Below are 27271 nucleotides of genomic sequence, written 5' to 3'. Positions count from 1 at the left end.
TTATAGACCTTCATTTTTGTTTGTGTGGGGTTGTATTTTTTTAATTACATGTATTTACTTGTGTGTATGTGTGAGCACACATGACTGTGTGCACATGTGGAGGTCAGAGGGCAACTTGTGGGAGTCGGTTCTCCCCTTGTCCCAGGGATCAAAATCAGATCATCAGGCTTGGTGATAAGCACCCTAATCTGAGCCATCTTGATGGCCTTAGACCTTGGTTGTGTAAATCAGACTGGCCACTCAGTTATTCATTATACAATAAAATAATTTGGAAACTTCACAAAAGTACAACACTTGCAAGACTCAGATTGTCGAAGCAAGTGACATCCGAAGCCAAGAATGAGCTTGAATTTCTGCCTCCACTTTCCAAGTAATAAAACTACAGCGCCTCTGGGATAATAAACAGCACCACACTCAGCTTATGTGGTACTAGGGCTCGATCCCAAGGCTTCATTCATGCACGTACTTTACCAACTGAACTACATCCCAGACCCAATCTGACTTTTTTAATAATGAGAGAAATATATAACTCAATGCGCAATACATTGTATAAACGAGATTTTTATCCCGTATTAAAACATCAAAAACAAAACAAAACAAAACAAAACCACCCAGCCATTTGTAGACCTACTCTGCATTTATACGAGAGACATCAAAATTAAGATGGTGACCTGCGCAGTGAGGGATCATCACCTGAGTACTGTGCTGTCTGCAGGCTGAAGACACCAGATGCCACGACTCACGAAGCTGCTCAGCCCGTTTCTGTGTGTGTCCTCAGTGCCTAACCTCTGCACGCGGCTGGCTTTTACAGCTACCAAGTAAAAATTAGATACTGCAGGGCTGGCAAGATAGCTCAGGGGGTAAAGGCTCTGGCCGCTGAGCCTGAGTTTAAAGCCAAGGACCCACAGGATACAAAGAGAGAACTAACTCCCATAAGTTGGCCTTTGACTTTCATAAGAGCCAGACACACATGCATGTGCCCACGTACATATGATAGACAGATAGATAGACAGATAGATAGATAGATAGATAGATAGATAGATAGATAGATAGATAGATATAGATAAACAGACAAGATGTAAAAATAAACATTCCTTCTCATTATCATATTCCGCAACCTCTCCAACTAACTATGAATCATTAATTTTTTTCCTCTGGAAGGAAAAAGAAACACAATTTATGTTTCTGTTTTTGAGTCAGTCTTGCTATGAAGCCCAGGCTGGTCTTGAACTCCTGATCTGCCTGTTCCATTTCAACATTTATTCCCACCTAATCATAATTATGTAATCTTAACCTGGATAAACAATGTTTCTAAAAGTAAGAAATACGTGGAAAGCAGCTCAGCAGTGGTGGCACACGCCTTTAATCCCAGTGCTCGAGAGACAGAGGCAGGTGGATCTCTGTGAGTTCGAGGCCAGCCTGGTAGACAGAGTGAGATCCAGGACAATCAGAAAGAACTATACACAGAAACTGTATCTAAGAAGATAAAACAGAAAAAGGCGAAGGGGAAGCGGAAAGGGAAGAGGAAGGGAAAGGAAGGAAGGAAGGAAGGAAGGGAGGAAGGAAGGAAGGAAGGAAGGCAGGCAGGCAGGCAGGCAGACAAGGAAAGCCTCCCTCCAGGACACTCAGTAAATAAGGAGCCCATTTAAATGGAGTACTAATGTAGCTGCAGAGATCAGATTTCTGTACCTAGCCCTAGAGCTACCTGGGAGAAGATGTTTTTAATCTTTTATAATATGTCACCTAGATGATAACGGTGCTAAACAAAACATTCATCAAACATCGTCTGAGATGGCAAAGTGACTGAGCTGACCATGCGTTCATTCAGGTCCACGTGACAGCTAATGTTCCCCAGCCCCTGGGCCAGGCCACAGGAAAGTGACCCCCTCTCGTGGTGGTTTGCGTAACACAATACGGCTCCTTCCTAGTTCGTTCTCCAGCTAATGAAGAACATTTTGTAGCAGGATGGTGTTTTTTTGTTGTTTTTTTTTTGTTTGTTTGTTTTTTGTTTTTGGTTCTTTTTTTTCGGAGCTGGGGACCGAACCCAGGGTCTTGCGCTTCCTAGGCAAGCGCTCTACCACTGAGCTAAATCCCCAACCCCAGGATGGTGTTTTTCTAAAGCATTACCTTACCCTGTTGGTGAAAACGAAATGATTATATAGTGTCCTTTCAGTAGCCCGTGTGTTTCGTCTGCTAGTTCAACATGAAATAATTTAACCCTGAAATGAATGAACAGGGGAAACGTTCAGAATAGTTCAATCTTGCCCACAACTCCCTTTGGAATTTCTCAGGGGCAGCTAGAGGAGCAACATAGTAGTAGAGGGAGGGCAAGCATTTAATCAAAAGAATTCTCATGATTGAGCCAGCCTGGGCAGCCAACATCCCTCGCAGTGGTAGTGAGGAGTGTACACCATTCCCTCCTTCCCTACACATCTCTTCCCCTTGCAAGACAGAAAAAGCAAAATGAATCTCAGGCTGAGCAGGATGACGCACACCTTTGAAGCCAGCACTGGAAGGCAGAGGGGAGTGGACCTCTGAGAACTCAAGGCAAGAACACAGCAAGGTCTAGGCCAGCCAGGCCTGTGTAACAAGACCTCGTCAAAAACAAAATCAAAGAAAAAAAACCTGAAAATGTCTTCAGAACTTAAGCCAAACTCCTGTAATCCCAGGGAGAAGCGGAGGGTAGCAGGCAGGGGTTCACTCCTTACCACCCTCCTCTATGAGTCACCGCACTTCTGCACGGATATTTATTTTTTTCTTAAGTTCACTATTCTCCATCAGGGCCTGACCACAGTCTCCTCACCTTAAAGGAGGGCTTGTCTGTTTTCCAATAAAGTAGACGCCGTCCTATCGTTCTACTGATTATCCTGTCTCTATCTGCCTGACACAGCTTCTGGATAAAGAGGGAAGAAACACACTTCCTTGTAAACGGCGCCCAGCGCCCTCACGTTACCCAGAATCCCCTTCTGCCTTCAATGTAAAGTGCCAGCAAACACAAAAATACTAGGCTGTTTACATCATGAATAGAACCAAGTGCTTTTTAAGAAAGCTTTACATATTATTGTCATTGTATGTGTGCGCGTGTGCCATGACTCACATGTGGAGACATGGACAACTTTATGGAGTTAGGTCTCTCCTCCCACTGGATGCCAGAGATCAACCGCAGGTCTCCAGGCTTGCTCTGCGATTGTCTTCACCCACTGGGCCCTCTTACCGTCCCCTCAAATGCTTTATAAGACTCTGACCAATAAGTAGCCTTCAGCAATGTTGTACTTTATAAAAATAATCCTGTCTAGCTTTTTTCCCCCAAGCAGGCAATAATTCCACTCTGATACCAAAGCTGCCGTCACGGGTATATGCAAGCTCTGTCTTCCCTGACCGGCCTCCCCTCTTCCTTTGTTAGTTTGTCGAGAAGAACCATCACAAACCTGCAAACAACATGAAGTCTGGCCTCTGGAAGTAATACATTCCAATTTCAATCTGCATGGGCAGTCTAGGCACCGGGCATGTATTTTGAGTGTCCCTGGCTAATGTGAACGGATCCCGGCCGGTGTTAGGTTGATGGTGCTATGATGTCACTCTGCGTGTCCTACCCATGGACAGCATCCACACCTTCTACATACATCACACAAGTGCATCCTCCAGAGAACACGGACATCGCCTCCCCTCACTAAATGGCCCATTCTAGAAAATATAGACCATACAATTTCTGAGTAATTTGATAATTACTTTAAGCACCTTAGGAACCTGAAATCCGCTACCCACAATCTAGTATAATGTTTGCTAGAGATGGAACAGAATAAGTCTCCCAATTTAAAAACATCTAGGAACAACCTAGAGCGGAATCCCCTCTTCCGGTTTCTGCTTTAGCATAGCAAAGGGGTGAAGAACAGAAGCCGGCTTGCTCAGCTTGGGGGACTCTGGTGAAGTCTTTCTCAGCACTCTGCTCACCGGGTTAGGGACAAACATCACAGTGTGCAAAGCACAGGGAAGCTGGAGCCTCTACCCAAACCTCAGGCAGCTCATTCTGTGGCAAGGAAGTGCTGCGCAGTATAATAAACACAAATCTGCCGGGTCCTGAAGAGATAAAGGGGGATAGAAGAGGAGGAAGAGCTTATCTCAGGCTAGCAGGGTAGCCTGCAGAGGAGGCTGGGGCCAGCTGGCCTTGCGATGGGTGAGCTCAGCTTCTCCCAGTCTAGAGGGAGCAGCCTACACAGAGCACACATGCACACAGGCGAGACAACACGACACCTTAGGGAGATGTGGAGTTACCAGGAACAAGAAGGCTGTAGTGGAGAATCAGGTGAGCTCCAGAGCAGGGAGAGCCCAGGAGCCTCACCAAGACTCACCTGCGTGTGATGGGAAGCCACTGAAGACAAGCAGAAAACAGTAAGCACAACATTTCTGGGGGTTTTTTCCCCTCCCTTATACACAATGAAGTTTCTACTCTAGCTGTGCTCCTATGCAAAATTTTATTCAAAAAATTCATTATGAATAAATGAAAAGAAATAGTATTCAGTGAGCTGCTACTATGTGGCAGGCAACAACCATCAGCCCTTTGTGTAACAGGCTTGACCATCCCCAGACAGCTGGCCAGGAAGCTGTGTCACACAAACGAGGGGACACACGGCAAATGATGAAACCTCTCAACTCGGTCTGGAGAATCACCAAGCCACAGGGCCGGCCTGAGATGTGAGACAGCAGACCACACGTCTCGGGTCAAACTGTCAGCAAGAGTGTTGGTCTTTTTCATTGAAATAAAAGTAAGGATTTGATTTAACTACTTTCAATTTGATCACTCAAAAATACACAATGAAAGACTTTCCATTTTTGTCTCAAAGACTCCCTCCAAACAAATAAATATTTCCTACTATCTCTAGGCTAAGCTCTATACTAATTAAGATTGTTACTTTTTTGTCTTGGGTTTTATTTGGAACAGGGTCTGGCTAGGTAGTCCATACTAGCCTATAATCATCCAGCCCCTGCCTCTGGTGCTAGCTTTCCTGATGTGCCACTGTGCCCAGCATACAATTTTATTTTTAAAAACCTGCTCCACAGAGATGCGGTCTATTCCAATAGCCATGGATTTATATCTGAATGAAGTTAATTGTTAAGAGAGAGAGAGAGAGAGAGAGAGAGAGAGAGAGAGACTCAAAGAGAGAACATTTGGGCCAGGCACAGTAGAGCATGCCTCCCAGCACTCAAGGGGTTAAGGCTGGAAAGCAAGAGTTTGAGGCTAGCCTGGGCTACATAACAAGTTCTTGTCTCAAAAAATTAAAATGAGGGGCTGGGGATTTAGCTCAGTGGTAGAGCGCTTACCTAGGAAGCGCAAGGCCCTGGGTTCGGTCCCCAGCTCCGAAAAAAAAGAACCAAAAAAAAAAAAAAAAAAATTAAAATGAATTTAAAAGGAAGGTTATCAGAAAGTCACTTTTAGAATATTTACCAAAAATAAACTCAAAACCTTCTGTAGCTTCTGTACAATGTCTTAATTGTTGATTTATAGTGCCTATAACTTTAAGATTACTTTTTTAAAAAGTTTCACAGCCAGGCAGTAGTGGTGCATGCCTTTAAAATATCAGCACTCAGCAGGCAGAGGCAAGTGGATCTCTGAGTCTGAGGCCAGCCTGGTCTACCGAACAAGTTCCAGGACAACCATGGCTACTCTTAGAATCCCTGTTTTGAAATACACACACACACACACACACACACACACACACACACACACACATATGAGTCTCATAAATGTGCCAAATATTTTCCAGAGCCTTGCTTCTATACTAGCTGTACTAGCTATGCTACAACACCAGGATTTATCAGTAAAGATGCATAGGTCACTAGCTAGTGAGTTTTCAGTTGGGCAGCAGCTATACAGCTAAGTGCAACACGAAGCCCTCTTGAAAAGATCAGTAAGGGGGCTGGAGAGGTGGCTCAGCGGTTAAGAGCACTGACTGCTCTTCCAGAGGTCCTGAGTCCAATTCCCAGCAACCACATGGTGGCTCACAACCATCTGTAATGAGATCTGATGCCCTCTTCTGGTGTGTCTGAAGACAGCTACAGTGTACTCACATACGTAAAATAAATACATTTAAAAAAAACAGAAAAAAGGAAAAGACTAGTTGTGGATTAATGTGGGGTTCACAGCACTGAGACCTCACCCACCCATAGCATCACCGCTGTTCCCACCTTTTAGAATAAAATACAGATGCAAGACTCAAGGCAGCTGTGTAAAAAAAAGACACAAAATAAGTGGAAATGATGCCAAAGAAACCGTGGCTAGCTTTTAGACTCAGATTGCAAATAAAATACACACACATATAAATAAAATACCAAAGATGACCAATTCCTTCCAGGATTCCTTGGAAGCAGAGAGCTGCGCTAAAAAAGACACTCAAACTGCACTCTAGGCTTCTTCTCCAGTTGGAAAATGCAGATAAGTTTTCAAAAGCACGGGAGGCAGAGAAGCCAGTAGGGCTCAGAATTAGAAGGGGTTAGGTATCCCATTTCCTTCCGAGTGTGAATTTACCTTGCAGCGAAAAGTGCAGATCATCAATGCCCAAGAAGCCCTGTCCATCTTCCGTGGGAGGCACGGGGCTATCGGCCATTCTTCAACTCGGTGGAGATTAGACCACGTCCATCTCAACTGAAGTGAACTGAAAACAGAAAGAGGCGAAGCGTTCGTTAATGGCTCTGCAGCTCGGTAAACATGTCTGGTAAACATGCAGGACGCAGCGAAAACCAAGTCTACCCTCTCAGAGAGCAAGGGCTCCCCAGGAGGGGTTCCTTCATCCATGAAGAACGGAGTGACCACACCTCTGGTCTGAATCATCATCAGGACTGTGCCCTGTGACCCATTCGGGCTCTCTGGCAGAACTCCAGAAGAACCGGCCTCGTGGGTTGTGTGCAAGTTACAAGAAAGAAAGCTACGGACTTCAAATCCACGAGTATCCGGTAACGCAGCTAAGAGGAAAGAAAGTCACACGCACTGCTGCCTTGGGTCTTCGGCTCACAAGGGTTCTCTTTAAAACTTTTTTTTTAACTCCCTCTGTTCTTTCTCGGTTCCATAAAAGGCCACTTACTGGAAACAGTGAGAACCGAGCCTGCACAGCCTGCAAAGTGAAACTAAAAATACAAAGACATCAGAGTGGCTATTTTGATGACTGCAACAATATTATTTTCCCAAGGATTTCTTCTTCTATGCGTTCTCTCTTAGTTCCACCTCGAGTCGTTCTTTCTGGTACTAGAGATTTGAGCACGAGCTGATACACCATCTAAGCATGTATCCTATCACAGAGCCTCTTCACCCACTGAAGGAATTCTCGCACTAAAAGTAATTCACAACCCATAACCCTTTAAAAAAAAAACATTTCATGTATACGGTCATCACGATCAACTTCTGCAGGCTGACAATGAAAAGTGGGTTCTCTCACAGAAATCACCAAGTAACCAAAATCAAACTGACCAAACAGAGAACATAAATACACTTCCCTGAGAAAGGAAGTGATGTAAAAGCTACTGTTAGAATTTGCACAGTGGAGCCGAGGACGAGACTCAGGAGCAGAGTTATTATGAATCACACGAGATGTCCTGGGCTCAATCCCCAAGACGGTAAAGAAAGGAAGACTCTGTATTCTAAATATATGCAGAATCCTCAAACTTTGATATATACTAGCGTTTTTTTCCATGAGAAAATGTTGGATGGAAAACTAAAAAAATTAAGTTTGAGGGTACCAGCTAATCAGTCATATTAAATATTAAACAGAATAAAATATGCAAAGGATGGAGATCATTGTGTGGCTCCAAACGCCCTCTCCATCCTTTCTTTGCCAGTATTTATTATCCAAATCCTGCTCCTGCTGTCATATTCTCTCTCTCTCTCTCTCTCTCTCTCTCTCTCTCTCTCTCTCTCTCCCGCCCCCTCCCATCCTCTTCCTCTCTCTCTCTCTCTCTCTCTCTCTCTCTCTCTCTCTCTCTCTCTCTCTTGCTGTGTTAAAGATTTTACCTACCAAATACACTCTGTTAATAATTGATTTGTTTTTCTTCTCGGTTGAGATCAGTCAGGAACAGCCTGCGGTTACCACACTGCTCTACTGAGTTGGTCCAGATTAACAAAAGGAAATACTGTCCATTAGTTCTCAAAGGCCAGGACCCTGATGGCCACAGTGACGCAGGTGTCCTCAGCTCTGTCACACAGCAAAACCCTCCACTACCCCTTCCCACACCCTAGGGTCCTCAAGGCCCAACCAAGTGCTATTTTCATTTTAACAGCAGAAAAAGTGGATTCTAAATGAATTCTCTAATGTGACTACTGTTTCCTGTCAGGTCTACTTTTTTAACGAGGAAGAAGGAACAACAGTGGTGCACGACTTTAATCTCGGTAAGCAGGAGTCAGAGGCAGGTGGATCTCTGTGAGTTCAAGGCCAGCATGGTCTATGGAGCTAGGTCTAGGACTGTCAAGGCAACACAGAAAAACACCGGTCTCGAAAAACAGAAAAGAAAACAATAGCACCGACATTTTAGCAGTTATTGTCAGCCACAGACGTAGGCATTGCTCACAGCAGTTTACATGTACAACTCGTTCCTTTTCTAGTGGTCAGAACCACAGGTGGGAGAGAGAGCCAGCGTTATGATTAAAATCCCTGAGATTATTCATAAAAGAGAACAATGAGCCTTCTTCAGGGACATTACAAAAACGGGTTAAAAATTAATCTGGTGACATTAAAGCTTCTACTGAAGTGTGGAATCAGGTCTTTGAAGAGTGACAGAGACTTACAGGGTAAGTGGTGCACACCTTTAATCCCAGCGCCCAGGAGTCAGAGGCTGGCAGATCTCTGTGAGTTTGAGGCCAGCAGGATCTACAAATCTAGAACAGCCAAAGCTGTTGTACAAAGAAGCCCCATCTCAAAAAACAAAACAAACAAAACACAACAAAAAAGCCATGTAATCCGACAGCCACATTTTTATAAGTAACATAAGTTATTTTTAAATGACTGTAGTCCGCTTATGCAAGATATTTCGGAATGCCTGTGGCGGTTCTGAAACCTCAAAACATGAACAAAGTTCCCTTTTTAAAGGAGGTCTTGGCCTTTACTCTGGATTACAAAGGCCAGAATGTTTTCAACTAAAGAAATGCGATCTGAAAAAAAAATTCTATCTCTAGTCAGTGAAACTACACGTGGGATTTATGCTTTTCACTGTTGTTTAGATTGTCAGGTTATCAAGTGATAAATGTTAATTTCTACTACAATAAAAACGATTTTATTTTCACGAAACTACACAGGATCAACCTTGTATACATATAATGAAAAAATTAAATTGACAGAAATAACATTGGAAAAATCACAAGGGAGGTGGTGGCTGGCAGCAGGGCCAGACGGACCCCTGGAGCTCAGACGCCTGCCATTTTGGTTGGTGAGCTCCAGGTTCAAAGACAGACCTGTCTCAAAAATGAAGTGAAGAAAGATAGCAGACGTCTGTATCAATCTCTGGGGTACACGTGTATGTGTACACACACACACACACACACACACACACACACACACACACACACAATCTTCAAAGCTCATCAAATTTTTCTAGAAAATATTGCCAACAACCCTTCTGTTTCCTGAAGGGACTTTTGTTTTCTCATTATCGGACAGCCTAACCCTTGCTGTCAGACTAACAAATGGGAGAGCCTGAGAGTCCACTGTGAAGAGGCAGCTTAGCCCATCTTCAGGGATGTCTTAGGAGGGTGGAGAGGCAGGTTCCCAGGTGAAGGGTGACTGAGAAGCTAACATTTCCCCAGGGCCATGCCCTGCTCTTATCCCACTCTCCAGTTATCTGTGGTCCTCCCAGGAACTGGCTACTCTCAGCTACTAACCATTATTAAATTGGATCTGTTTCCAAGCTCATGGCCAATCATCGCTGACACAATAGCAGTGAGTTTCTCCATCTTTTTCTATTAACTTTTGGGTTGGTCAGTTGGTTTTGAGATAGGCACTCAGGGCTGGAGAGATGGCTCAGAGGTTAAGAGCACTGACCTCTCTTCCAGAGGTCCTGAGTTCAATTCCCAGCAACCACTTGGAGACAGAGTCACATTGTGTAGCTTTGTCTGGCCTGGAACTTGACCAGGCTGACCTTGAAGATGCAACAGTCTTCCCGCGTCTGCCTGTCAAGTGCTGGGTTTAGAGGCACTCGCAATTGTACCCAGACATTTCCTTTCCTATTAATTCTCCTAGTTAACTGTAGTCATCATTGGACTAGAAGTAGCCAGTCCAAGTTTCCAGAACAAATACTATCTCCTCCCAGGTACTTTACTGTCATGACAACTGAAGGAGACCAAAGGATCAACCCTAACCATGCTCTAGACTCTCAAGAAACGTGCTCGGGTTAGGATCTGCTGGATTAGAATTTCACAATAAAGTGCCACTTGCCACCTGTGCCAACAGTGACCTTGTTCCAACAATGGCCCTGCACCAACAGTGCCAACAGTGTCCCTGAACCAACTGTGCCCCTGCACCACCCACTTCACCAAGGTTAGAGCATTCTGAAGGAGTGCCACCTCTTCCCTAACTGCCTCCCACTGGCCTTGACCATGGCCCAGATCTCTGAACTGCAGAAACTCTTCTGTAAGCTGTTACTGCAATTCTAAAAAGGCTTGAAGCCAACAACTTACAAAACAAGGAGCATTTCCTAAGGGCTCCCTGGTAGACGCTGGGCAGTACAGAAACCATCATTACAGGCTGTGGTTCTGGACCTTCTGTCTGATATTAGGGATTAAACCTGGGGCCGTTTATGGCACTTTTAAAGTCAGCAGCAAAGATTAAAGTAAGGAGAAAAATGAGAACTTCCGGACTCGCTGTAGGGAATCAGCTCTTACCACGAAAGCTTCCACGAATGCTGGGTAATTTCCCTCCCTAAATCACCTAAAGCAGTCAAAATCCAGACTCAGAAAGCTAAAGATCGGCTACCAAGGGCCGAGGGATGTAGGGGTTAGACGTGAACAATTTCAGTGCCTTGAAACCCTTTCGGTGGTAGAGACTCAGTTTTGCAAGACAGGTTCTAGAGGCGAATATGGTGGGTGGTGGTCACACAAAAACGGGTATGTGCTTCACCCCACTGGATTGTGTTCATTTAAAGTTACAACGAAGGCAGGTGTGGTGGCTCATGCCTTTAATCCCAGCACTCGGAGGCAGCGGTAGTAGATATTTGAGTTCAAGGACAGCCTGGTCTACAGAGTGAGTTCTAGGACAGCCAGGGTTACAAAGAGAAACCCTGTCTCAAAAAAAATGACAACAACAAAAAAAAAAAAAAAAAAACAAACACAACAACAAAAGAACATTATGATGATAAACTTTATGTTAATAAATTTCTAGGTAAAATTTTCCCAATCTATATCATATTGTGATATAAATCAGGTGCTGGGGTAAGGGAACACCATTTGTGGACAGGAAACACTGCAGTAAAAACATTCATCCTGTGCATTCGCTCTCAGAAGCTAAATGTGAAAGCAAAGCATGGAGAAGGGCTGAATGTGACAAAACAGAACCCTGAGGAGAGCAACAGCCTGGGGCCCAAACACAGGAGAAAGAAGAGAAAACTCCCAGGATGCACAGGGAGCAGCGGGTGCTGGGGGAGCAGGAAATTAGGAAGGAGGGAGGAAGAGGTGGGAAGGATGGCCACACAGAATGAAGGCGTACACTCCTGACTGGCTGAAGAACTTCAGAGAAGAAACTAGAGGACTGGAGGAGGTCGGAGACCTCGATGAGCAGCTCAGAGCAGTTCTGCCATAGGCTCTCAGAAACTTCACTTTAAAATTCTTAAATTACTTTTAACTGTGTACATGTATGTAAACACGCACAGGTGCCCTCACAGAGGCCAGAGACATGGGATGGATCTAGACATGTAATACAGGTGGTCAGGTGGTCGTCCTCCGGACAAGTATCAGGTGACCTTAACTGCTGAGCCATCCCTCCACCATCTCTCCCCAGCCCTCCCTCTTCAACCCTGCCTCTCCAGCCCTCCTTCTCCATCCCCTCCCTTCAGCCACCTCTTCCCAGTTTTCTCCCAGAAACCTTTAAGAAGTGTATATGTCCCATCCATCCCAGGGAGACATTACCGCTTGCAAAGCCATTCACAGAGGTTTGAGTAGTTCTAAAGGAGAACTGGGTGAAGGGGCTTTGGCATGAGATGGCTTTCGTTTATCTCAGAAAATAAGCAGCAGGGGGTCATCTCTGGGGAGCAGGGGGCTACATGGACAGGGTACAGTGCTTGAGAAACCAACTGTGCTCAGACAAGGGGAACAGGAATCAACAAGCCAGAGATGTAGACAGACAGGGCTGGGAAGGCAGCTACAGGCCAGAGCTGCACGGGCTGCACAGGGTCCCTGCTGCATTTGAAGCCAGGGTTCGAGCTGGTACCCTCGGTCCCCCGCACCCCAAAAAACAAAACCGCTAGCCTAGACCCAGAGCTGAAATCCGAGAAGCAGCACCTGTTCTTGACCTGATGTGATTCTGCCAACTGAAAAGATTGCTCTGAAATCCTACATACATATGAGGACCTCAGTGTCCGTGACAGAACTGTTCAGAGCAGCAAAACGTGGATAAACTTAATCCTGTTGATAGAAGGATGGGCCCTCTGCAGCTCGCATACAAGGGAAGACTATTCCACGGCTCGGTTGAGCAGCCAACAGCAGCAGAGATATGCAACGTGTTAAAATCATCATGGGCGCTAAGGAGAAAGAAGAAAGCCATTTATAGAGTGGATGTAAATTTTATTGATTTTTAATTGTTTACATTTATTCATTTATTTGCGGGGAGGGATAATGTGTGAGTCAGCAGACAACTACAGGAAAGGTCAGTCCTCCCCCCCTATCATATAGACCTCTGGGGTAAAACCTTATCAAACCTGGAGGTAAGCTCCTTCACCGGCTAAGGCATTTCCTCAGTCCTAGATATAAAGTCTAAGCACACATACACATTAAGAGACAGGGAAGTGAGCCCCATCAGAGAGAGAGAGCGTGAGGGAGAGAAGGATTCGACAGCAGCTACAGAGTTGATTTTGCTAACATCTAAGCAGAGTTCTTTGTGGGCATTAAAAAAACAAAAAAAAAAAAAACTTCTAATTTTTCTTTAACATCAGAGTTAAAACAGAGTTAACCATCATTTCCTCTTTCTTTCTTTCTTTTCTTTTTTTTCTTTTCTTTCTTTTTGGTTTTCCAGGCAGGGTTTTTCTGTGTAGCCCTGGCTAACCTGGAATCACTACATAGACCAGGCTAACCTCAAACTCAGAGATCTGTCTCCCTCTGCCTCCCGAATGCTGGGATGAAAGGTGTGTGCGGCCACCACCAGCCATCCCCACTTTTTCACAGCAGTAGAGCCCTCTGAAGTCAGAGTGGAACACCACGGTTGAGAGCACTAGAGCAAGAGCTGGAAGGTTTGGCTTTCATTCCGGCCTCATTGCTGACCACGGGACGGGCCTTGTGCCAGCCTCTGCCTCTCAGGTCCTGGTTCTTCAACTGTGACCCAAGGATAATGATTCTGTCTGGGCCAGCACACAGACTTTCAGGTTCCTGCCAAAGAGAGTCCAATTCAAAGTTCTCCCTTGCGCACTTGGATTGTAAGAAGCCCCATTTGCGGGGGAGTTGCCTGGAACATTCAGTCTGGCTACTCCTAAACGCTGTCCTCCCAGCCGTTAAAGGGCTTTGCAACAAGAAAAAGGGGGAGGGAGGGAGGGAGGGACATGGGAAGTCTTGGGGAAGAAAGGGAGAAAGGGAAGGAAGGAGAGGGTGCTGGATAGTCCACAAACATCTTCCTGAGTGTTTTTTAGGCAAGACGTCCATTTCTATTTGTAATGATACCTCCTTAGAGTCTGACGATTTTAAAGAGGGACCTTGGACCTAAGAGATTCTGGGTGGAAGAAAGAAGTAAACTAAGGGGGGCTGGAGAGGTGGCTCAGTGGTTAAGCGCACTGACCGCTCTTCCAGAGGTCCTGAGTTCAAATCCCAGCAATCACATGGTGGCTCACAACCATCTGTAATGAGATCTGATGCCCTCTTCTGGTGTGTGTGAAGACAGCTACAATATACTTACATATAAATAAATAAATCTTAAAGAAAAGAAAAAAGAAAGAAAGAAAAGAAGTAAACTAAGGGAGGAAGTGGGAGTCATCCTTCTGATTTGTGGTCCGCGTTTCCTGAGGCCAGCAACAAGCTTCAGCACAGACAAGTGTGCATGCGCTGAGCCTGATGACCTAAGTTTGATCCCAGAACCCACAAGGTGGAAGAGAACTGAGTCCCACAGGGGTTTCTGACCTTCACTCGCGAACCAGAGCCCGTTCTCATGCACACCCAGATAAATAGAGAATTTAATGTTAAAAAGTGGCTGCATGTACGACTGGCAGGATTCTAGAGAAATGCCAGGAATATTTAGGAAAATGTAGAGCCCTTCACCGTGATTAAAACAATATCATCCCCAAATGTCTAGGTAACACAACTACACCAGTACAGGGGAACATGGCTGCATACATGTTTGTGTGTGTCTGTGTGTTCGTGCAAGTGGGCGTGGCTAATATTGGGTTCCTTCCTCGATTGTAATCCAACACTCTATTAATACTCTTTAATATCCTTTGAAAATTCTCTATGTGTAATTTATTTTGACTATTTTCCCCCGTTCCACTCTTACCCCCTCTTAGATGCCCACTAAGCTTTTTTCAGGTAAGGTGTGTGTATTACGTTCACGTGTGAAAGAGAAAGAGAGAGCTGCTGATTTGGCTAGACTGGCTGACATCGAGCCCCCAGGACTGTCCTATCTCTGCGTTCCCAGCTTTTTAGGTGGCTGCTAGGGGTGGAACGCAGGTCTTCAGGTGTGCACGCCAAGCCCTTCACCAGCTGAGTCCCTGCGCCCCACAATTCTGCTGCATCGCCTTTCCCTGCTAACGAGGATTTATTATCTGAAAAATACTAAACGCTAGTCTTTCCAAGACACTTAAAAGAAATATTTCTAAAATTGAAATGTTTGACATCAAATGGCAGCCAAAAAATATGTTGGATGTTAAAATGGGAAGCTCATTTCCGACATAGACTATCTCGCTAGAAAAATATTTGCCCATTTTTATGACAGCTGCAAAGCACAGCCCCACGCTCGGAAATTAGCCGCTTACACGCGGAGGCAGAGGCTGTGTCGCGTGCCTTCCTTTTAGCCGGCACTACTGGAAGGGTCCCAAAACCCACTGCTTTCTTCCACCAAACGACTGGCAGCCTCTGCATGGGACCCACTTTCTGTCACTATGTCCCTTACACAGAGAAAACTAGAAAAAGCATCCTTTTTCAGAGGAGGTTGTTTTATAATGACTACTTTGGTCCTAGATGATATACACAAGAGTCAAGGGGACCAGAATATGGGACCCCAAAACTATCTTCTTTCAAATAAACTAAAGTTAACAATCAAATACTAGGAAACGCTTTAAAATCAACTTGATTGACAAGGACACTCAGAGAGATGGCTCAGCAGTTAAAAGCACTGACTGTTCTCGCAATAGGACCCAGGCCCAGTTCCTGGCACCCACATGGTGGCTCACAACCATCTGTACCTCCAGTTCAAAAGATCTGAACAGCCTCTTCTGTCTTCTGCTGGCACCAGGAACACATTTGACGCGCGCGCGCGCACACACACACACACACACACACACACACACTCATGCACATAAAACACTCATAGACATAAGATCTATAAATCTTGGAAAAATTTTAAAAGTACATTTCTGTGTATAAAGGTCTATGTGTAACGGTGACTCCCTTCTCTGTTCCAGAAAGGGAATTCTGATTGGCTCTTGACGATGGAGGTTCAACTCCAACCATCCTGTGTACAGAACACAGTCCCTTTCCCAAGCCCTAACCGCCTCCCTTTCTCCTTTATGTAGCCTCTTCCAGAATTCTGTCCTCATTTGGTGAGCTAGCCTCTGAATCCTCACCTGCCCTTTTGTACAGAACTTCCCTGCATATCTAAGAAATCCAAACCTTTTTCTCTTGTTAATTTCCATTGTAAGGGTTGGTGCAAAACCACTGGGGAGGTAGAAGGGAAATGGTTAATCTAAAAGTTTACTGAGGGTTGGGGATTTAGCTCAGTGGTAGAGCGCTTGCCTAGCAAGCCTGCCTAGCAAGCGCAAGGCCCTGGGTTCGGTCCTCAGCTCTGGAAAAAAAAAAAGTTTACTGAAGGGCTGGAGAGATGGTGGCTCACAACCATCTGCAATGAGATCTGATGCCCTCTTCTGGTGTGTCTGAAGATAGTGACAGTGTATTCACATACATAAAATAAATAAATCTTTAAAAAAAAAGTTTACTGAAAGGATGGAGAGATGGCTCAGTGGTTAAGGGTGGGGGGGTTGGTCTGGTGCTGCTACATATTCAAATGCTAATTACTGGCCCCCAAGATCTAGTTGACCACCCCCAATGAGGAGACCCTCATACACACCAAACAATGTTATGTAAGCCTTGCTCTGACTGGTTAATAAAGATGCCTGCCTATAGCCTGGGCTGGATGGAGAAGAAAGAGGGACAGAGCAAAGATTCTCTTATAAATTATTTTAATCTTTATAGAACATATAAAATGTTATATTATTTGTATGTTTGAGGCTTAGGGTCTCAGCAGGGACCATGAGGAGATCAAGGAGGGGGAAAAAGAAGTCACCATGAGGTAGATGGGTTGTGAGGGCACGGCCATGAGGGCTGCCCGGATGGAGTAGGAGCGGCCCAGGAGGAACATGGCATAGCCTCATGGGTTTGCCTTTTTAAGCCTCTGGAAAATGTGACTCGTTGTCATTTTTGGGGAACTCTGGGGTGGTCCTAGCCAGAGTCCACTATCCAGGCCACCATTTAATTAAAGCTTGCTCAAAATTGGAGTAGTGGTCTGATTTCCGACCCATGGGGTTAACACTAGAACCCATTACTAAGTTCAAAGAGAGTTTTACTCCCTCTCTCCACCACCACAGGGTGAGCCAAAAATAAAGAATGAAAAAATTTTATTAGGTAAATAACTTTTTTTTATTTTTAGCCCAGGCTAGCCCCAGACTAGAAAACCACCTGAGTCAACCTGCTGGGATCTCAGGCTTACACCTTCAGCATAATGTTCCTATCTCAAAAGATAGAAAGTTGGGGGAAACAAAACAAACAAAGGAAACAAAGAAACAAAGAAAAGCACCGTTTACATTTGTTTTCCATAAAACGAAGTTGACCTTTCATTATTAAAGAGGATTTTCACAGCACAGAACGTGTGTATTAAAGTTACTTCTTAAAGTAGAAAGTGGCTGCTTACTTATGTATATGTTTCAGTGTTTTCTGTATGCGTGTGTGTGTGTGTGTGTGTGTGTGTGTGTGTGTGTGTGTGTGTGTGGTATGTGGTGCTCGCACACGGGTGCCTGCAGTTCTTCCCACACGCATGCGCAGAGGCCGGAGGATGGCACAACATGCGTGCACAGGTCTATCGTTATTCATCTTCTCCCCTTGCTGGCAGGCAGTGAGCCCAGACTCTCCTGCTGTCTCTCTCATCCCACAGTTCTGGGGTCGCAGACACAAGTGACCATGTCTCACTTTTTATATGGGGCCTAGGGATTTGAGCTCAGACCCTCTTCACTACTGAGCCATCACCTCAGCCCTAAAGTAACTTTAAAAAAAATAGATTTACTTATTTATTTAGGATGTATGTGCACCATGTACATGCAGGAGACAGAAGATGCCACAAGGAAGTTACAAATGCTCTGAAACAGTTTCCTCTGCCATAGGAACTCAGCACTGAACCCAAGTCCTTTGCAACATAATGAATCCCTCCATTCATAAATGTAACTGTTAATGTCACAGAAAAATACAAAGTCATAGACTCCACCTACAGCCTCGCCTTTCAAATATCACCACTGTTACTATTTTTTGAAATTTTCTATGCTAAGCCTTTTACTTGTATAAAACTGTTACCTTACACAACTGGGCATGGTAGCTCATGAGGCAGACACAGGTGGATCTCTGAGTTTGAGGCCAACCTGGTCTGTAAAGCCAGTTCCAGGACAGCCAAGGCTAGAGAGAGAGAGAGAGAGAGAGAGAGAGAGAGAGAGAGAGAGAGGGAGAATGTGTGTGTGTGTGTGTGTGTGTGTATATATATATGTATATATGTATATGTATATATATACATAATTTTATATCACATTTTCACATTTGGGGGGACCTCTTTAAATATTAAAAATAAGCATTCCTGTGTTATTAATCTCCACAGATATAATTTTAATGTCTCATTAAATCTTGATGGTTCCTAAAAATTGGACAAAGAAATCAAAGATTATGTTCTCAAAAGAACCAGGAGGATTTGGGCAGTGAGACAGTCTTGCTTTGTAGCTGTGGCTGGCCTTGAGCTCAAGAGATCCAACCTCCTCTGCCTCCCAAGTCCTGGGATTAAAGGCATGTAATCCCATGCCTAGTTTTAATTCTCTTACTATTCATCTTTTATTTATTACTAGTCAGGAACTGGCCCAGAAAGTACTCGTGCATTCAAGAGTTCTGTGTCCCTGGCACTGGGTAGGCAGTGTGCAGCACAGATCCAGCTATGCCCCTTAGCCTGGCTCCTGTGGCCGGGCACTTCAGCACCTCTGAGTTCTACCGCAGCGGTGACGTCTGGCTATGCCGTTACAAGGATCCAGGCTCATCTGGACTGAAAAATGACCCAATCCTGTCTCAAAACCCAGTCATGGTCAGGGAAGTTAGTGCCGCACATCCCAGACTCTTCCTGCCACATCTCAACCTTGATGGATTTCCAGAGCCAGCCAGACAAACCCTTACCCAGCACACGAGGTCCACTTTTCTGTATAAATTTACCTTTTCTGTACGCCACCACCTCCGAGCGTCCCTAATTCACCACTTCAAACTGGACAGCTTTCAATCACTCGGCGCAGACGCCATTTGGTGTGTGTGTTACTGTTTTACGGAGGAGCAGGGATTCCAGGCTGGCAAACCCTTTTCTATATCTAAAAAGAGGGGGGGGTCTGTATTTCCTAACTCAAAGGGTCCCACATTTATTCTAGAGCAATATTCCCCAACATGAAGAAAACAATTATCTAAGTTTGGCCTCATAGCTAATTCAAAGATACAAGTTGGGCCTGAGAGATGGCTCAGTGGTTAAGAGCACTGACTGCTCTTCTGACGGAATTAGGTTTGGTTCCCAGCCCCCACATCTGTAACTATCTGTAACTCTAGTTCAGAGGATCCAATGCCTCCTTCTGATCTCCAGTGTCACTGTACACACGTGGCTCACAAACATACGCTCAGACATACACATATAAATATATACATGCACACCTACCTTATAAGTTTTCTCTAAAAAAACAAACCCAGTTCTGTACATCAGAGCTGACAGTTTCCATCAGAGGAAACTCTCTCTCTCTCTCTCTCTCTCTCTCTCTCTCTCTCTCTCTCTCTCTCTCTCACACACACACACACACACACACACACACACACACACACACAATTCCCCCCTTTCTCATAGACAAAGAGAGGGATACACCACTGAACTCCGCTGCATGTGCTCAGTAACTGCTCTATAACATATGATGAGGAGGTGCCTGAATCACAGAAATGCATACGGGCAGGGCGTGGTGACATCCACCCGTAAGCCCAGCGTGGAGAGGTGAGGCAGGAGGAACACAGAAGCAATACAGTTTACAATCCACTCGGCTACCTATAAAGACCTTGAAAAACTGCATAAACAAAAAGTATGCACGCAGACAGCTTAAAAAATACAAAAAACAAAAATAAAAAATAAAAATGGGTTCTGTTAATTCACAAAGTACAGAAATGGTATTTAAAATCTTTAAGCATGACCACTGTCTCATCTTCCAAACAGAAAACATAATCCCTCCATGTTATGGGGAGAGGCTGGTCTTCATGATTATCAATGTGAATGAGGATGGGCGTGTGCGTGTACATGTGTGCGTGCATGTGTGTGTATGAGGAGGTCAGAGGACAACCTTGTGGAGTAGGTCCTCTCCTTCCATCTTCAAATGGGTTCTGTGAAATCCAACTCAGGCTGCCAGCCTTGCACAGCAAGGGCCTTCCTTCACTTGCTCCCAATCTTCCAGGCCCTAAGCATGGATGTGCTATGTGATGGCGAATGCCTTTAATCCCAGCACTTGAGAGACGGGTGGGCAGATCTGAGCTCAAGGCCAGCCTGGCCTACAAACCAAGTTCCAGACCAGCCAGGAAGGTCCAAGGAGTCTGTGACTCACAAAGATAAAAACAAAAACAAAAACAAAAACAAGCAAACAACAACAATAAAAACTTTCAAACAGTGGTTCTTAACCTTCCTAATGCTGTGGCCCCTTGATACAGTTCCCCATGTTGTGGTGACCCCCAACCATAAAATTGTTGCTACTTCATAACTGCAATTTTGCTACTCTTATAATAATGCAAATATTTGATATGCAGATTATCCAATATGGAACCTCCCCCAAAGGTGTTTCCACACACAGGATGAGAACCACCACTTTAGAGGGTCAACATTAGAGGCAAGGGTAGGAGATGGCTATGAGTTCAAAGCTAGCCTGATCTACAGGGCAAGTTCCAGGACAGCACAACCAACAAGGCTATATACAGAGAGAAACCCTGTTTTAAAAAAAAAGAAAGGAAGGAAGGAAGGAAGGAAGGAAGGAAGGAAGGAAGGAAGGGAGGGAGGGAGGGAGGGAGGAAGGAAGGAAGGAAGGAAGGAAGGAAGGAAGGAAGGAAGGAAGGGAAAGAAAAAGAAAGGTGGGACTGGGGGAAGAAAGAGAAAAAAGAAACTAAACAAAGAAAATATAAGATGTTACCTCTATTCAAAAAAAAATCAGATGTCCCCCCCCCATGCCTGACAACCTTTATTTCATACCCAGTGCAATACATTAATGAAAAAATATTTTAAATAAAATGAAGAGAAGAAAATACTTCCTAAAGAATGGGATTTATGGTCAATAGAACGAAATTGTACTGGCAAGATGACACAAAAGAAATACATGTAATTCTTTCTATTTGTGTGTGTGTGTGTGTGTGTGTGTGTGTGTGTGTGTGTGTGTGTGTCACCCTGCAATATTAAAGGTGTCAGGCCTACCCCTGAGACCTCCCCCAGCAGACTGTGCTGCCCTCTTCCACCCCACTTCTCTAATTCCTGTGAACAAGGACCCACACTTCTCTGAGCTGTCTATTGCAGGATGTTGTCCAGATGCAGGTGAAGGCAGGCACAAGATAAGGTAAGGCCTGTGATTGGGCAGTGAAAAAGTAAGGCAGGCACAGAGTTTTGGAGGGAAGAAAGAGGAGAAAGAAAAAAAAAGAACCAAGATGGAGAAGGAGAAGGACGACCCAGATCTGTGTGACCTTAGAGGCCGGATTTTCATAGGACAATCTGTCTTATCTAGGTGGGCAGTTTATATTAATATTAATTGGTTCAGAGTTTATTGGGTGGATGTTTTGTTGGGGGGAGGATTTACTGATATAAATCTGATTGATAAATTGCAAGCTTATTGAGTTTTGATTTTAACAGGTTACTGGGAGCTGTGACAATAACCACAAGGGACGAACGAACGCTGGGAATGTGAGCAGAGTTCACAGCAGAGAGTTGCAAGAGGGCGGCTGCTGCTGGGCCAGAGAGTAGCCGGGGACAGCCTGGGATGGAAACTTAGTAGGTAGGGTTGAAATGCTTTGTTGGTTAAGATGCCATGTGGCCTGACGGTGCTGGCCCTAGCGTGGGGTGGTGAACTCACTTTAATATACAGGCTGTCACTTCTCAGTATGGTGTCAGGACTCCCATTCCCCCTAGAAGGAAGAGAATCACGAAAGCCCTGTGGCACGCAGTTGTAGGCAGACACATCTTTTCTCCTAAGTTCAATATCCTACAACGGTCTCATCTTCACATTAAGATAATACTGCGAAACCCAAGGTGACTGGCATCAGAGATCATTATTTTAATCCTTGGTACCCCGATAAAGAAGATGCTAGCCAACATTTCTACATAATGAACCAATGCTCCCCGCCACCCCGCATCACAATCACCCACCCTAGTGAGCAGGCCAGTCAGAAGGCTGCAGGACCCTCGCCTTCTACAGGCGTATCAGGTACAGGCTAAGGAGACCCAGACTCACCAAAGTGGAGTCACAGTCTTGATCCCCTGTGTTATCCCGCCCACTCATTACTCAAAGAACACCACCCATGCTAGTGGCCCAGGCTAAAAATTACCGGAAGTCACGCCTGAGACAGAGTCACAAAACACCAGAAAACAGATGTAGGTGAGTTACACAGGCAGGCACAGACGCTCCTTACAAAAGAGTCAAGATGTCCCTGTCTCCCGCCCTCCAAAACTAAACTCCACACACCGACTTTCCTTTTTAAAGCTCTTGGTTGCTGCTGGGTTTTGACTTTTGCTTTTTGTTTTCTTTATGAATGTATACATCTATATGCGCTACATGTGTGCCTGTGCCCTCAGAGGTCTAAAGAGTGCATCAGATCCAGAAATAGACTTAGAGCCAGCTGTGAGCCACTGTGTGAATACTTTAATCCCAACCCAGGTCCTCTGCGAGAGCAACATGTGTTATAGTCTCTGAGCCCGCTCTCTGACCCCCATACTGACTTCGTTGATGTTGTCTGTTGTTGTGAGACAGAGTCCCACATCCCTCAAGCTGACTTTGAGAACCTGCTATGTAGCAGAGGACGACCTTGAATGACCATCCTGCCTCCAGGAATCATAAGCACCCACACAATGCTTGATTTCACTCAGTAACTTTTTGGGTTTTGTTTTATGAGACACGGTCTCACTCTTGGAGTCCAGGCTGGTCGAGAACTTGCTATGTTGTGCTCACCAGGCTGCCTTCCACTGTAAGTCAGTCTCCTTCCTGAGTGCTAGAATTAGCCTCCTGCACCACCACATCTGGCCTTTTTGCCTGTTTTGTATTTGAGGTCGGATGCAGTGAGACAGGGTTTCTTTGTGAAGCCTTGGCTATCCTAGAACTGGCTCTGTAGACCAGGCTGTCCTCGAACTCAGAGATCTGCCTGCCTTTTCCTCCCGAGTGCCAGGGTTAAAGGTGTGTGCCATGACCACACCTGGTCTTTTTGACTTAATAGAATAAGCACACGAATTCTGGCCAGGTCACTTAGCACGCATCTGGTGATTTACCTCAGTGCGAACGTCACCGGTGGAGTCCACTCTCATTTCCACCGGCATGGTGGAAATTAATCAGCACCAGGGCAGGCACCAGATGGAGGTAAATGAACTTAGCAGAAATGCACAAGGAGGGGCTGGGGATTTAGCTCAGTGGTAGAGCGCTTACCTAGCAAGCGCAAGGCCCTGGGTTCGGTCCCCAGCTCCAAAAAAAAAGAAGAAAAAAAAAAAAGAAATGCACAAGGACCTTATTTATTTACACACACCATGCTCAAGACATCCTCTTGCCGAACTTCTGACATAGTCTGGCACTGAGCAATGAGAACCTCTGAAAGCGAAGGTTCCTCGGCTCCTTTGGATTAAGAACTAGGGCTTCACTCTTCCCACCAAGTTCTCCAGCCTGTCATTTCTATGTGGAGAAACAATCACGTGTACCTTTGTTCTCTCCCTCAAGACTTCCCATAACCTATTAATAGAGCTGGAAGTTGTCCAAGTTGAAATATAATTCATTAACAAAAGTGGCGGTTCAGTGACTGACAACTTGGTGTTCTCATCCTCAGAGAAAAATCAATTGCCCGGCAAATTAATGGTTCCCTCTTTCCATCCCCAGAGACCAACAATTAAAACTGAGTTAGGTCTCAGTGTGTCTGCCTCAAGATGGGGGTAGATGTTAATCTTCAAATAGCGAGCCCTCTGGACCCAGGGAGAGTGGCTTCTGAGCCGTGTTATTGTGTCAACCTCTCACTGGGAAGCTTTAATCAAGTCTTTATTATCTTAGTTTTCCCTATCCAGAGAAGGTGACTGCCAACAGCGTCAGCAAGAATGTATCCTGTGAGCTGGGAATGCAACCCCATTGGTAGGATGTTTGCTTAGCATGATTGAATCCACCACATATAACTAAACACCTGTAATCCCAGCATTTGCGTGGTAAAAGAAAGGTTAGAGGTCCAAGGCCTTCCTCAGCTATATAATGAATTCCAAGCCAGCCTGGGCTACGCCAAACTTCTCTGAAAATAAAAAAAAATCTTGGCCCAGTGTTTCTTGCTTGGTTGGATTTTACTTAGAAAAATACAATGGAATCCACTATCACAAGTAGATGAATTTTCAACAACCAACTCTATCCATAGCCACCAGACCCACACCTGTATCCGCACAAACACAGCCCCTTCACACTGGAGCCATGAGCCAGAGGAAAAAGAGGCTACTGTTGGACAGACACAGAGATGTAATCCCCCGGGTCCTGAAAACAGCACAGAAGCCATATTTATGTGAAGCAGAGTTCTCGCCATTGATGATCACAAAATCAAGTTAGTGATCAACTCTGGAGAACACTGAAGGTGTACTACGCCCTAGCAAAGACTCGGCAAAGCCCAATTCTTTATGCAAGAATAAACAGGTGTGTTCATCGCGTCTGTGTACAAGTTAATCTTCCAGGGGTCCAGCATTACATGTATACCAAGTAATTAACTTAATATCAATTTCATTATGACGTATTATCAGTAAATGTTTGGAGTGCATGTCAATTTTATATACCTATATAGCCAGAGTCACATTAAAAGTCCCTGATGTCCTAGTTTGCTTTCTCTTGCTGTGATAAAGCACAGATCAAAAGCAACGTGAGGAGGACGGGTTTACTTCACCTCACAGATCCAGCATCCAGATCATCCGGGGAAGTCAGGGCAGGAGGTCAACACAGGAATCTGGAGGCAAGAACTGAAGTAGAGGCTACAGAGGAATGCTGTCCACTGGCTTGCCCCTCAGGCCTTCCTCAGCCTGCTTTCTTATACACAACAGGAGTGGCACTGCCCACGGTGACCTGGGCCCTCCCACATTAATCAACAATAAAAAAGAAAAAGAAAAAAGAAAAAACATCCCAAAGATTTGCCTACAGGTCAGTGTAATAGAGGTGTGTGTCCTCCATAAAGATATGTTCCTTTCAGCAAGCTGATTTAAAAAAAACAAACAGGGGTTGGGGATTTAGCTCAGTGGTAGAGCGCTTGCCTAGGAAGCGCAAGGCCCTGGGTTCGGTCCCCAGCTCCGAAAAAAAGAACCAAAAAAAAAAAAAAAACCAAACAAAAAACTAACCTGCCCAGATTAAAAAAAAAGGGGGGGGAGGGTTTAAACATAGAAAAACTTTAAAGACCTTTGTTTGCTCCATACATGTAAAGACTCAGTCAGTGTGTCTATCTGTCTGTGTGTGTGTGTGTGTGTTCACCAAAGCTACAGAAGCACCTATCCCTCACCAATCCCACTGCACACTGTCTTCTAAACAAACCTGATTCCACAGAAGCAGCTAAGACCACTGCCCCAGGAAAACCACCTTTCTTCCCACCCAAACTCCATTTCCAGTACAAGGAAGCAGCAGGGCAAGAAAGGATGGCGCTGCAGTGAAGGGGACTTCCTCAAGCTTCTTTCCTTTGCTCACACAGCCCCTGTGGGAAGTGAGGTTTATTACATTAACATGGTCTTTGGGTCTAGGTGGTTTTGTGGTTTTGTGGCTTTGGTTTTGAATTTGGTGTTAGGGATTATATCACCCCACCCTTTAAGCATCCTGGGCAGAGCTCTACCACAGAGCAGAACTCTGCCTCAGCTCCATCAAGGACTTCCTGTGTGAGTGTGTGTGTGTGTGTGTGTGTGTGTGTGTGTGTGTGTGTGTGTGCGCGCGCGCGTGCGCGCTCGCGTGCTCATAGTAAATTATTGTTAAAATTGGGGACTCAACAAGTAAAACCCCACTCCAATTAAACCTGGATGCTTTAGGAGTCAAAGACTTGAAAGGCTGTTTTTCACTCATGATCAGGAATACCAAAATGAAGGAGTGGCCTGGGAGAGGCCTGCTGGCTTCCTTCCTTAACGCCATTACCTTTGCACCAGCAAATGTTTCTTTTCTCCTCCATAAAAATGTAGTACTCCGTGCAGATGCATATGTACTAGGGGAAGGAGCCACGCACGCACCACAGTGCGTATATGGAGGTCAGAGCACAGCACACGCGCCACAGAGGTCAGGCAGCACTGTGGAATCTGTTCTCCTTCCCCCTTCACCTGGATTCCGGGGACTGAACTCAGGTTGTCAGGTTTGCAAGTCATTTTATCGGCTGAGCCACATCACTGTGTCCCCAACTGGTCTCTAACGTGCTACGTAGCCAAGAATGGCCTCAAACTCCCCATCTTCCTCCCTCCACCTCCAGAGTGCTGGGACTAAAGATAAGCACCACCATACCTAGCTTCACAGAATTTCTTTAATCTTTTATGTAATGGTTTTAATTCTTTTATCATGAATCCAGTCCTAGGGCAAGAAATGTAAGAGGAAGAACTTCCGAACCACTGGGGTGATACTGATTTTGATAAATAAGCATTAAAAAGCTAAAATACAAAGTGCAGCTTGTTCTCAAAATACCATTTTGGCAACACGCTTGCTCTCCTCTGAAACCACGCCCTTACAAGGTCTACCGGTGTTTGCTCCTCACAAGTAGCAGTTTCAGAAAATAAGCTCAAATTATTTCCTGCTTCTGTAGATAAATTTCTTTCAAGCAACATTCTCCACACTAACATTCCTGCCAGTCCCGACACAGAAGAGACTAGTTTAGACGACATTGTTCAAGATAAGATCACTCAGGCGGGTGACAATGACAGTCTCCCGGCCTATCTTCTACCCACAGGATCCAGAAAAATCACAGCACTTTCAGCTCCCAGCCACGGGAGGCCAGTGCTGCAGGAAACAACCTCAACTGTGAAAAGCATTTTGCAGTGTTTCCGGTGCCCCTGAACAACTTCGAGGAGGTTAAACAAAACTAAAACGAGTGTTGGAAGCTTGGAAGGATGGCTACATCATAGATAGCTACTGCAGGTGATTGGTTAAAAGATACAGCAGCGGACAAGAGGGGCCCTGGAAGGCGGGACAATGGAACAGGGTGATTACATCTGCCAAGCTGACAGCAGATTTAACTGCCTTAATCCTGGTGCTTAAGATCCCAGAGAACCACCTTCCAGAAAGCGGATGTGAGTAGCTAACAGGAAAAGGTCATGCATACCTGTTTAGTCAACACTGTCTAGGAAAAGGGGAGCCATGTGTGACAAAAACTAAACTAGAGACGGTTTGGAGAAGGCCTGGACAGTGATCAGCCTCTGTTCGCTTTCTCCAT

General features: G+C 45.1%; 1 protein-coding gene across 12 annotated transcripts in view; it reads right to left on the bottom strand.

The window, feature by feature from the left end:
• Nucleotides 1–27271, bottom strand: part of Syne2 (spectrin repeat containing nuclear envelope protein 2) — a 313636-nt gene that overhangs the window by 266876 nt on the left and 19489 nt on the right. For 10 of the 12 annotated variants that reach the window (NM_001427326.1, XM_039113258.2, XM_039113264.2 and 7 more), the window contains exon 2: nt 6524–6650. In NM_001427326.1, the coding sequence (NP_001414255.1) occupies nt 6524–6602 (79 nt within the window). In that variant the 5' untranslated portion in view covers nt 6603–6650. Of the gene's footprint in view, nt 1–6523; nt 6651–6745; nt 7006–27271 lie in introns of those variants that run through there. The other 2 variants (XM_039113260.2, XM_039113259.2) reach the window with 2 other exon arrangements.

This window comes from Rattus norvegicus, chromosome 6, assembly GCF_036323735.1.
Source record: "Rattus norvegicus strain BN/NHsdMcwi chromosome 6, GRCr8, whole genome shotgun sequence".
Taxonomy (NCBI): domain Eukaryota; kingdom Metazoa; phylum Chordata; class Mammalia; order Rodentia; family Muridae; genus Rattus; species Rattus norvegicus.
The sequence above is the reverse complement of the archived record's forward strand: the minus strand, read 5'-3'. Positions and strand labels throughout refer to the sequence as shown.